The sequence below is a fragment of the Gambusia affinis genome, linkage group LG02 (genome assembly GCF_019740435.1).
Source record: "Gambusia affinis linkage group LG02, SWU_Gaff_1.0, whole genome shotgun sequence".
In the NCBI taxonomy this organism is placed as follows: Eukaryota; Metazoa; Chordata; class Actinopteri; order Cyprinodontiformes; family Poeciliidae; genus Gambusia; species Gambusia affinis.
In genome coordinates this window covers 3,576,657-3,589,851 of record NC_057869.1, presented here as the reverse complement: position 1 = coordinate 3,589,851, position 13,195 = coordinate 3,576,657, and the positions used below count along the sequence as shown (strand labels likewise).

At 37.8% G+C, this 13,195-nt stretch overlaps 1 protein-coding gene across 5 annotated transcripts in view; it reads right to left on the bottom strand.

Annotated features, from left to right (window-relative positions):
- The window catches only part of mpped2a (metallophosphoesterase domain containing 2a), a 112,816-nt gene that overhangs the window by 24,975 nt on the left and 74,646 nt on the right, over positions 1-13,195 (bottom strand). For 2 of the 5 annotated variants that reach the window (XM_044133827.1, XM_044133834.1), the window contains exon 5: positions 7,764-8,148. The exons of the other annotated variants lie outside the window; for them this stretch is intronic. In XM_044133827.1, coding sequence (XP_043989762.1) covers positions 7,848-8,148 — 301 coding nt within the window. In that variant the 3' untranslated portion in view covers positions 7,764-7,847. Of the gene's footprint in view, positions 1-7,763; positions 8,149-13,195 lie in introns of those variants that run through there. 5 annotated transcript variants of the gene reach the window in all.

The following is a 13,195-nucleotide window of genomic DNA, read 5'->3' as shown; positions in this document are numbered from 1 at the left end:
TTCACAAATATCTTCACCAGGTTGGTGACCTCAACTAACTCACTGACTTTCTGAATACCTGGCAACTAATTCATTCTTTGGTTACCTAGCAACAACCTGTTGAGTAACTTGCGCAGCAGCAGTTTCAGGTTTCACCACAATGCCTCTCAACAGCTAGAAATGTAAAAATGGCTCTGAGTGAGAGGAGAAAATGAGTACAACAGCTCCAGTTTGGTAGTATTTTAGATATTTAAAACAAACAAAAAATTATGAATAGGTGATATGAAACACTTAAGTATTTATACGTTGTTTCAGCCATAGCGTCCAGCCCTCATGGAAATTCACACAAAATCAACAAATGCCCACATTTTGTCAAGTTTATTGTAAATTTACTGCAAAAATTGGTCAAGAACTTTGGGCTTAATTAATGCTAACTCCCACCTGCAGGTGGCAGTATTTGTTACTCAACTACCTCCACATACTTGATGTAGTTATAATTTGTGATTGATATGGCGAGTAACATGGTCACGTTCACCATCATTAATAAGTCCAAATATCACACAATTTCTTGCAAATATTTCTAAATTAGCTCCACACATAAAAATAGTGATTTTGATTGCAAACGATAATAAAAAAACAATCCTGGAGGGACTGATCAAAGTTAAAAGATGTTCAATATTATTTACATTTAAGAAATGCTTAGCTATTTGTACTTTAACATTTTGCAATGGGTTTTATCTTTACATTCTGGCACAACCAGCCCTTTGAGAACATTAAGGATTTTTATATGAGCCAAAATAAAAATGCGTTTGACTCCCTGGCAGTAGAAATGGTGAGGAAAAGCTGCACAGAAAAACCCCATTCATCATGCCGCCTCGCCCCCCCGAACACTCGACGTCTTGACGGATTTGGTACAAGCAAACCGGAGCTGTAAACAGAAGTCGCGGGGACTCAGAGGTCTCGTTTACCGGTCAGGGTTGCAGCAGCGCGTCGACCCCGAAGGTCAGACGGCTCGGCTGCAGAGGAGGCGAGTCAACAGAGTAATCACTGCAACTTCATCCACAGAGCTTGTTCAGGCTCTGCTTTTTCGTCTGGTTGGCATTCTAAGCACAGGAAACTGCTGGTTGTCGACATCCACCTCCTCAGAAAAGAAAAACATTATGCCTTTTATTTTCCCCCTGAAAGCTGGAAAAAAAAAAAACACAGTAGACTTTCCATAGTGAAATATAAAATTAAACCTCTCAGGTGTTTGCTAAAATGCAAATATCACCGGTACATAAATCAATTTTACCGCAAAATCTATTAGATTTTAACAAAACACGCCAAACATTTTCCACTCCATTTCCTTCCTGGTGTTAAAAGTCGGTTTCAATGCCAGAACCAACTAAATGAAAACTAACGCAGTGGATGTTGCCATAAATACAGAAAGCAGTAAAAGCATTTTCACATTCAACTTTCTAGACTTTCCTGATAGCTACAATAACATTCTGGACAGCCGGGTGCAAAACATTTAGCGAGGAAATACCTGAACATTACTAGTGATTTATTGTCTGCAGGTCCCTGAAGTCATGGAAGAAAAACAACACGAGATCTGGCCTCTAGTTCAGGGATTCAGCATTTTTCTTATGTGAAACACTCAAAACAACAGAGTTCATAGACGAAAAACAAACAAACAAAAAGAAAAGACAACCCTTCTAGTACTTTGCTTGGCACATTTTAAAACTAAATTTCAATATATTTTCAGCTGGTAGCTCTAAAATCAAAGTACTGTTGGCTAAAATGTTGGACTCCAGGCTGGAATGTGATATATATTAATATTTATGTAATTTCCCTTAGGGATCAAGAAAGTGTTTTTGAATTTGAAATTTCAGAGATAAAGAATGCTATTCATATATAAACCAATATTTTTCTCGGTAAAATCTAAAAATTTCTGGAAAAACAAACATTTCTAGAAATATACAATAGAGTTATTTCAATATTTTACATTGTTTATGCAGTTTAATTCTGAAAATGGGGAAACCAGATGTCACTGAGTTAGCACTTCCTGTTTAGCGGTGTGCTTCGTTTGTAGCTCTTCCTAGCTGGGCGCAGCTCCTAAAGTTCATAAAAATGTTTATTTTGCATGTAGAAGCATATATTCACAGTCTAAAACTAATTTTAGTGACAGAAATAGTTCATGATGTTTTCAGTTGATGGAAATGTTGCTTTTCTGTGTCTGAGCTGTAAGCATATTTAGCATTTAAGCTAGCAGAACAATTAGCTTCATTTTTAAGCTTCTTAATGTGCTTCATCTTTCTTTTGCAGTCTTACTTTTGCATTAGTGTGTTTTATAAAGCTCAGTAATGACAGTTATCTGTCTAGCAATCAGTGCAACGTGAAAATAAATAGAAAAGAAATAAAAAATTTTATTGTTCCGTAGTAGAAAAAATAAAATTCAAGTGGAACAGCAGCAAGATAAATGAAAATGGAAGGAAACAGATTCAAACAAAACATCTAAAAACAGAAGAAAAAAATACTGTATAGCTAATAAAAATAACATTCAGATAAAAATTAAACCTTGGTATCGTTACTTGTGTTTGCAACTAACCGACAAGCAGCTGTTTTAATCCACGGCCCGTCTCACAGCCACAGACTGATGACATTTCTCACATTTTTAAATAAAAATAAGGACTTCTAGGTAAAAAACAGAGACCAAGTCACTCCATCCTAAAATAGAAACAAATAGCAGCAATTCTTTTGGTGAAAAACTTTTCCCTATTCCTTAACAGATGAGCCTGGACATTTCTTAGAAATAGAAAAATGCACTAGTATTGATATGAAAAAGGAGACGGAGAGATAATTGTTCATCTTCAGTATTTCCAATAAGAAACAAACAAACTGGTCTGACCTCGGAGAAACCTCATCAGCCGGCCACACAAGCTGCTAAACTGAGCTCAGTTTCACCCTCAACTCACCAAGAAGTCAACATTTAGTGGATGAAATTAAGACCAGGAAACCTGAGAGAAACACAAAGGTGTCCAAGCTTTTCAATGTAATAACTTGCTTTATTTTCCATGGTCAATAAGAAAATAATCACAAAATAATTTAAATAAATCTTATTTTTGTGGAAATGGATTGCTAATGTTATATCAGCAGATTGCATATTGGCACCGTTCCTGAATTACGTTTGTGGGAAACGCCCAAAACCTTTGGACAGCTTTGTCTGAAAATGATTTATTTAATTGTGATCCCTGTCTGACAAGCAAAAAAACAACCATCAGCAATAAATAGAAAGCAAATCTTGACTTGTAGAGAACGTTCTGGATCAATACCGACCCAAATGCCTTTTATTGGATCTACTACCGGTGTCAAACTGTCAACCCAATTCTCGGCTTAGATATGAAATACTAAACACATAAACAACAAAAACAGGCACAGTTTCTGACCAAAGTCAGATCAGATCATCTTTTGTTGTCTTCAGTTAGTTAAATGGATAATCTTCTGTTACATTTTGTACTGGAGTCTTTCTATAAAGATCAAAAGATTCAAATTTGCATTTGAAAAAGTAGTTCTTGTTGCAAAGTGATGCAATAGTTTACGGTTTTGTATGAATGTTTGACAAAAAAAATGAAATTTTGTGGGTTTAGGATTCATTCAAACAGAAAATACTTAGCTGATTAGCTAATGGTAAAAATAAAGTACACCATTTCAACTTAAGGGTTTTAAGTATCCAACTTATTCATTAAACAAAATAGAAGTTAAAATGGGAAAGTTGTGTAAGAAAAACCAAATAGATCCAAAAAAACCAAACAAGCAAATGGTATAAAAGACCATGAAACATGTGTAAATATAAATGCATTAATATTTCAGTTTTTTTGTTGGCATATTTTCAGTATATTTGCCCCTAATTGTGTTCAAGGAGAGAGAAAGTAGTTTCTTTTTTTTAAAAAATAATGCGACAATAAACTTAGGATTTAGCAAAAAAAAAAACCCAAAATGAACATAAAGCCCTGATACCAGCTGTGAAGCTTGGCAGTGGAGGGATAATGGTTTGGCTCAGAGGATCCAGAGGAGTGTGCGGTCAATGTGAAGCGATTTGTCCGACAACTGAAGCTGAAGATAAAAATCTTCATGCAAGAAAAACTACATTGTAAAAATAGTGGGGAAAAGGCCTTCACTACTGCTGTGGTTTCATTTTCATTTGATAAATTATGACAGTGTGAAACTTTCTCTGTGGTTTTGTATGCTCAACATTAACCTGATTGTTTTTATTTGGTGCTGATGTGTGAAACCTTAGTTTGGAAGGAGGGAGTTTATCCTTATTCCCAGAACTACAGAGATCCAATTACCTGCATGGTAGATTTTGCAAGTACATGCAGTTTTTCAAAAGATCTTAAACAGCAACTTTCAAAAAGGGAAAATATAAGTAAAACAACCTAACTGATCAAAAGAGAAGCAGGGGGGAAAAAAGAGGTTCTTCCACTATTAAAGAAACATTTTATGCAACATTTACACTCACACATGAAAATAGCTGCAAACAGATGAGCAATTATACAATGGTACATCTTTGAAAAGCACTAGTGGAGCCTGCTGCACAACTAATAAGAATGCAGCAAGTGGTTTCTGGATGATAAGTCAACAACCAAACACTTGTCTTTTCCAGCAGCCATTGTACAGAGCAAACCAATTGGTCAGCTGGTTTTACCATTGTGTTGGGGTTCCACTTGGGTTGCTAGGTAACGGGCAGAGCTTAATTGGGGTTGCTAGGTAACGGTGCAGTGCCTGCTGATTTGTGATGTTACATTCTGGAAGTTTTTGAAACAGCTCATTTTCCAGACACCAAAAAAAATTTACTTATTGACAAAAATCGGCTATGTGGGTTTTACCTAACCGATGTGTTTAGAAGCAGCAGAAACCCAAAAGGAAGTACAAAAATGTTTTAAACCAGAATTTTAAACATCCACTCTAAAACGTGATAATCTCCTTTAGATCAGTCTTTCTCACATTATGGTCCGCGGGCGCCCCCTTGTGGTCCGCAAGGTACTGCATGTGGATGTTTATTTGCCATGAGCTCAAAGTGCGATGCTACTGCTAGCTTAAAGAATGTTTAAAAATAATCCTGGATAAGTGGCTTAAATCCGAGTAACTCAAAAGAAAAGCTGAGGATACCGGTGGAAAGAAAACGACCCGGGGTTACTTCTAAGATTGGAGGAGTTCATGTCTGCAGGAATACTTTTCAGTTTCTTGGGGTGAGCGGCAGATTCTATTGTTTTTAGAACACAAAGTCTATGACTGTTAAACGGGTTAGATGGTCGTCAGATTGAAAAAGTTTGACAAATGCTGGTTTAGATGTGTGAAATACCTAAAACCTGATTTCTAAAATAAATCTTGCAATTTGATACGGATCTGCAAGGCGAATACGGCTGCATCAGCCTTTCTCCAAACCTCTCAGTGTTTGATGGAGCTACCGGCCGCCGTGTCGCAGACCTCTGCAGGTTCAGATGGTGACTGATGTACACGAGGCCACGGAGGGGAACTTTATTAAACGTGGGAGCCATTACTCTCCTTCTGACATATTGGGGTCTCACCTTGTGCAGGGAGGAGGCGGCGTGCCGTCAGGGAGACGTGGAATATTCACACACATTTTTAATGAATGCACAGCAGCCATGTGCTGGTTTTCACTACGTTTGAGTTTTATTTGGATGCTTTTATTGCCTGGATGGCGAACACAAACACGCCTCTGTGTGCGTTTGGCTGTGGGCTTGAATGCAGGGTGAGTCACTCGGCTGTCGTAGCAGAGAGCGAGGGCACAATAACAAATCTAGAGCTGCTCATTCACTCCCCTGACACACACTAGGAGACATTATGCAGTAATATGTGGCAGCTCTACAGCTGCTAGCCTGGACGGTCTGCAGGAACGAACCCCCCTCCCTGAGGCTGCGTCCGCAGCTGCAGGACGCGCCACGCAGCCGCATCTGCAACCTGACAAACACCTGCAGCCGCACCAAGACTCACCACAGCACACAACGCGCCATACATCAAACACAGACCTGCTAACAGATGCTTGACAATTTTTATTTTATGAACCATTAAGCTGAGGCGTCGCATTGTTCCTACAGTAAATAATTTCCTCATTAAGTCTGAAATATTACAGTAATTAGAATAACACTGATGCCGGGTTGCATTACTTCGATTTCCCCTTCGTATTAAACAATTGTCTTCATATTTCGGGTTTCAAATAGGTGTTGATGCATTCAGTGTGATGAAAAATAAACAAATAACTGGACTTTTGCAAAGAATTTTACATTTCCAAGTTAGATAAGTTGAAACAATCTTTGATTTTTCTTTAGAAATTGAAGTAAACCATGTGCCATTAATTCATATTCAATCAATATTAGAGGTGCAATAAAATCTCATCTCAAATGGCCTTAAAAAGTTTTAAACCTGAGTTGGTGAAACCTGCAGAAACCCTGTGTGCGTACTGATGCATATTAAGGCATATTTGTTGCTTGAAACATTAACGTAGGTAGTTTCAGGTGTTTTTAGAGGGGCTCTCAAGTGTTTGTGAACGGCTGCAGACATTTCCCAGGAACAACTAATAAAGGTGTAATTTGTGGTAATTGATCTCTGTGTTTTTGACCAGATTGCAACGTTTCTGAGATTCAGAGAGCTGCACAAAACTGAAAAAGTAAAGCTACCATATGATCCGACAGGGAAAAGGTGTGTGTGCGTGTGTGTGTGTTCGGTGGGCAGGCAGCCAACACAAAGTGAAAGAAGCTGGCGCAGACCAAAAGGTGACTTAGGGGTGATTAAGATAAAAGCAGCTGACATGGAAGCCAGATATTATCAAGCGGGACAAATGAGGTTAAAATGCATCAAATGTCTTTTAGTCAAGGTGGAAACATCACGGTAAAAAACAAACAAAAAAAGAAAACCATCATGATTAATCGATTACTGAAACAATCATCAACTAATTGAATAATTGATTAATTGTTAAATGGAGTACAAATTTTTTTCCTTAAAAGACCATTTACTGAAAAACAAAATATTCACAAATAAGCAAACAAATTTACAAAAACAGTACAGTTTGCATTTAAGGTGCAAGAAAACATATTTTTCTGTAAATATGTTCAACCCAGACAGTTTTCGTTTCACACGTTTCAAAATCTGTTAAAAATAAAATAAATCTCACATTAGGCACACAAAAAGCCAACTCCAGAGATGTAAACGCTGCTGAGGGAGAAATCAAATAAAATGGCCAATAAATATATATTAGTTATTCATAGAGACACAGACTGAAAGAAATCTACAAAGCGTTGCTGAATGTTCTGAAACAGTGAAGTATCATCCTTCAACAAACGTCTTATATTTTGGACAGCTCAGACATTTTGGACTTTGGTGCTGCTGGTTCTTTCTATGACATCAGAAGTAATTTTATGCAGTTCTCAGAAAATATTGAAGTATTTTTTCTGGTTATCTGAGATGTACACATTATGATTAAATTTGAATAATAAATTTGAAGCTAAAAGTGCATTTGCAGAGAAAAGTGTTTTTATCTTAAATGTAAAATGTGTACAGTTTTGGATTAATTCTCTTATTTCAGAAATTTACATCTCTTTGAAGTCTATACTCCAGTTAATTATTAATTAATTACTAAAGTAGTTTATGATTATTTCAACAATTGATTAATCATGATTAATTGTTTCAGCCCTATAGAGTAGCAATACTTCATAATAAAATTACTGCCGATTTGTGACGTTACATTCTGGAGGTTTTTGAAACGACTCGTTTTCCAGACACCAAAAAACAGACAAACTACAAAACATGTTTATTACTTTTGTACAAAATCATTTTTAGATAACGAGATTTTATGACCCAAACAGACACAATTATACAACCATACATCTTTGAAAAGCAGAAGTGGAACCTGCTGCACAACGAACAAGAATGCAGGAAGTGGTTTCTGGATGGCAAGTCGACAACAAAACGCTTGTCTTTTCCAGCAGCCATTGTACGGCACATACAGCAGTAAAACTAGCTGACAAGCCGTGCTGGAGCGCCGCTCTGGTTGCTTGGTAACTGTGTCCATCGAATGTGATGTTACATTCAGAAGGTTTTCCAGACACCGTAAAACTTGAACTTGGGTGTTTTTTTTTTATTCCTAGGGTTGTTTTCAGAAGCGGTAGGAACCTATATGGAAGTACAAAAATGTGAAATATGTAAATTCTGCATAATAATTCCCTTGTTGAAGAAAAGGGACGTTTATCCAAATATGAAGCTACACCTTCTCCCATCCATCATGCATATCTTTGTTGTTCACATGATTAGTTCAGGGCTCATTTTGCTGCCTTTCCATTCAAATGTTTTAATGTAAAAACTGAAAGAGTGCAAGAAAGCACGTAGGTGGAAAGCCATCTGTTGGCAGAACGCAGACAAAGTTTTTATATAGAGCAGACAGGGAGGAGAGCAGAGGAAAATAAACTGTTTAGGACTCTGCCCCCTCATAATGAAAACACTGCAATAAGTACGCCTATACTCCACCATCATTACTGTGTATGGCTGTCACTCAAGCACACACACACGCACACACACACACACACACACACACACACACTGAGCTGACCTTTGCAGTAAAAAATGAATGCATAAAACTAAAATTTGCAAATGACAAATCTGCATTTCGGCCCTCCGTGTTTCCCCTGAGGTGGGCTTCAGAGAGTCAAATGAGGGCACTTTGTTTTAATGTGCAGCCTCTGGGAGGCACACACACACACACACACACCCACACACACACACACACGCCCATGCCCACACACACGCTAGCATACAAGCAAGAAGATTTAAATTTCAACTAGACCGGAGACTTCTGTAAAGGAAAGAAAAGGCATTCCAGATCCTTTTCAGAGAACGGAGGAGGAAAGCGATGATAGAGAGCTGGAGGAAGAGAAGAGAGGGGAGGAACCCCCCTGTGGCACGCTGAGACGAATGGAGGAAGACTGGGAGGACGAAGGAGCGGGAGCAGAGGGAGCTGCAACAGTTTAACCTTCGACCGAGGAGTTAGCTTCTGGAATCACAAAGCAGGTCAGCTTTTACACAAACGAGTCTGAACCACGTTCTGAATCCACCAGCAGAGCTTAGCACAGAAACCCAACAGTACCTCTACCCTGTATAAGATTTTCAAATTAGTCAATAGATAATTATAAATAATTTTTTTTTGTTTTTAGTAAGTGAAATATTGCCAAGCTGATGGCATGATATTTCCTGTGTTATCCAGTTTTCACTCCAACTGTTTATTTTTAAACAGTTATGAGGCAAAACCTGAAACTGCTGCTGCGCATGTTACTCAGCAGTTTGTTGCCACTAAACTAGCTTAACTGGCTAAGGGACGTTGAGCGTTCCTAGCCTTTTCTCTTTTCAGTACAAAATAATTCTTAGATAATGAGATTTTACATCCCCTCTCTCCCAACTCATCATTTAAAATGCCTGCAAACAGATGCACAATTATACATCCATACATCTTTGAATAGCAGTAGTAGAGCCTCCTGTACAACCAACAAGAATGCACCAAGTGGTTTCTGAATGGTGAGTCAATAACAAAACACTTGTCTTTTGCAGCAGCCACTGTACAGTGCATACAGCGGTACCACCAGCTGACCAAAAGTGCTGGATTTCTGCTTGGATTGCTAGGTAACTGGCTCGGCTTGGCTGGGGTTGCTAGGTAACGCCACAGTTCCCAATGAATGTGACGTTACATTCGGAAGGTTTTTGAAACAAATAATTTTCCAAATGCCAAAAAACATTCTTGGAAATCAGTTCGACATTTTAGATGTAAGGAGCAAAGAGAAACAAAAATACCTCCAAATAAACCTGAAACTGCTTTGTTTTCCAAAAGACCTTCAGCTCCTCTTGACGAGATTTGACAGACAAGGTGCAGGAGTGTGTGTGGGAGTGTGTGAGCAGGAGAGGAGGAGGGTCAGGCATTCGGCCTGTTAAGCATCTGTCATTAAACAGTGCAAGTTGTGTGTCTTTCATGGTACACTGCCTTCACTCCATCAGCTCTCACCGCTTTCTGCAACCAGGTCAGTGCACCAGTTCAGACAAAAAGGTTCAAACCATCAACTTATTCTCTGAATCTAAATCCTAAACATTCTCACATATTTAGTTTCGTTTCAGCTCATGAGGAAATAATACAGTGAAGCTGAAACAAGTTACTTTTTTTCCCTCCAAATTTAGCTTTTAAATGCAAGGATTTGGAGCATCATTGTTTGGTTTTGCCTTGCAAAAATTAAAAGACTTGTCAAAAATATTTTGAATCAATATTTACTTAGAAAATTATCTAAATCATCATTTAATTCTTATTCAGGAAATAAAACACAAGGAGAAACCGATGAAGTTTTTAATTATTTTATCAACTAACGCTCTATTGTAGCATTTCTGCAAATTCTCACTCCTAATTTAAAAAATCCTTGAAGATTTAAATAAACCATCAGAGAGCCTCACGTTTGGCTTATTATTCTTTTTTACTACAATCAGCATAATAAATTCTTCTGGGCTGTTCACTGGTTGTATTTTACAGTGTAAGTTTTATTTATTTTGCTGGATTTTGTTGCATTTTCTGCCTTTTTTGCAATGCTTATACTGTATTTCCTAAAGTTTCAATATTTTTCTGCTTGCATTATATGTGCAGCACTTTTGTAAAAATTCCCAATAAATAAAAATTTAATTGTTGAAAATAATTAAAAAAATTATTTCCCTTCTCTTACTCCCACCGAATGTTTTCACCAAAATATACCTTTTTCATTTATACTTAAATTAGATGCATTTTTGAAGAAACTTTTAGGTTTAGACAAACCAGAAGTTTAAACTTTTTTCACATCAAGCTTCATAAACAGATGGAGATTCAATCACTGAGTTATTGTGCAAATTATGATAAATATGCAGCAATAAAATCATTCAGCACAACAACTATTTACACCTTAAACGTAAATATTTTCCACTCAAACCTAATGAAAGTAATTTAGAGTCTAATAAAAAAAAAAACTTTAAATAAGGAACAAAAACAGTAAATGTTTCTAAAAAAAACATTTGCATATTCAAATAAAAAATGTCTAAAGACTTAATATGAAAATGCTGCGTTTCTACAACCGCTAAGAAAAACTACAAAAACAATTCTGATAACTTGAGTGGTAAAAAAATCTGAACTTAGTTTGTATTTCTGCAGATTTCTTCACTTTAACGTGTAAAAGTGGAGAATATAGCTGCAGCATTAAGCTAGTGAAGAGGCTAATAACATGAAACTGCCAGTGCAGCAGTGGCCCATTTAGACCAACTCCAAAAATAGGTTGCAGTCCAGCCAAAACATTATGACCAGCTGGTTAATTTTAAAAGAACTCCACCAGGGTGTTAGCAGCTGAGACAGAAAAATGAGGATTAATTGTAATCTATATCGCAATTTAAATATTTTCCATAAATATGATGCATCTGCATGAGATGATGAATCCTAATAACTGGCACTGGAGTGAGAATTTATTTCATACATGCTGCATTGATTTCTTTTTGTCGTGCACATGTTTGTAACCGATTCCAACAGAAACATTTAAGCCAAAAAACCTTTTAGAGCCGAAACGGGGCCGTGTTTTTAACTTGTTACAGCCAAAGAAAAGCCACAACGAAGGCATTAGAACGCAATCAGTGCCTGTCGGCTGATTTATTCAGGCGGGACTGCAACATGACCCATCCTGAAATGTTCTCATTTGGAGTTAAAAGCAAACTGCAGTCATAAGCAAAAGGCCAAATTTCCTACAAACACCTAAGGCCATCCATCATGACGGTCGCAGACTAAATGCCACCTAGTTTTTCATGACTCAGAGCAGATCTGTGATTAGAGGAGAGCCGGAAACGCAGCAGCAGAGTGGATCGCTGCAGCGTTTATCCAACAGCTGGAAAAACATTTAATTCAAACATATTCAAGCACTTTCAAGGGAAGTTTTCAAACGTTTCCAGCACCAACATTTTGGAGATAAAACATCACAAATTCAGTAAAATAAAGACAATTATATCATATTATCTTATTTCTATTACTAATGTCTTGTGAAAATATTCTCCATCAGGAACGACGAAATTTAGAACAAAATTTTATATTTTGAAATGTCTCACACACACACACACACACACACACCTGTCAAAACACTAATTTAACAAAAAAATAAATAAAAACAAATTCAGATTCAAAAATACTTCACTGATCCCAAAGGTGAAATAAATGTTGTTAAACTAATTAATTCAGATTCTTCAAAGCTTTGTTGTAGATGGCTGTTGGCAGGAAAGATCTCCTGTAGCAGTCTGTATTACAGCGAATCTGAAGAAGCCTCTGACTGAAGATATTCATAACTTAAGAGAATCACAAACCAATAAGTCATTAGTTGCATTTCCATTAACGATATGATAGAGCAAATTGGAATGACAAAAATAAATGTTCTTAATGGAAACATCAATTTTGATTTTAATAAGTTTTTGCGTTAGAATGAAGACTTTTTTCAGCTGTATCAAAATTAGTATACTTCGTAAACGATGGCAGGAAGCGGCTCCTTGATTTATAATGACATATCGATTTTTATTGCGATTGTTATTTAACGGAAACCCCACAATGGCAAAATTACGTTTTTTATTTATTGTGACAGGCAGTGTAGGCTTTTAATCAAACATTTGATTGAACTTTATTACAAACATGCAGACTTTCCAAACTGAAATTCAGGATTTCAGTTTGCTGCATCTGCTGGTTGCTGGAAACCCCACCACTGGAGGTCACGGAGGGGTCACGGAGGGGGCTAAGTGAGACCTCACACTGGACAGGCGGGCCGGGGTTCGGGCGGCGCTGGCATATGGGTGTGAAGGAGGCGGGGGAGCAGCCAAGCTGTCCACTCTGCTTCTCCTGAGACGCCCAGCTGTCACAACAGACACTTACCAGCCCTCACACTAAACACCCACAGGGGAGACGGGGGGTCAGGGGGCATCGGGGGGGTAGCATCCTTCCTGTTTCAACCAGAAGCAGAGGAACTGTACGTTCTTCCTCCTGTGCCGGCCCTCCTCCCTGCCAACTCTGAAGCCGGGGCGCTAACCTGCTAATTATAGCCGCCAAAGGATGAAGGTCTGACCCAGATTCTTATTTTAGGCTCAGAGTGCAGCGAGAGCAGACAGAACCGACCCAAATCAAGGCCGATCGAAGCTTATTATTAAC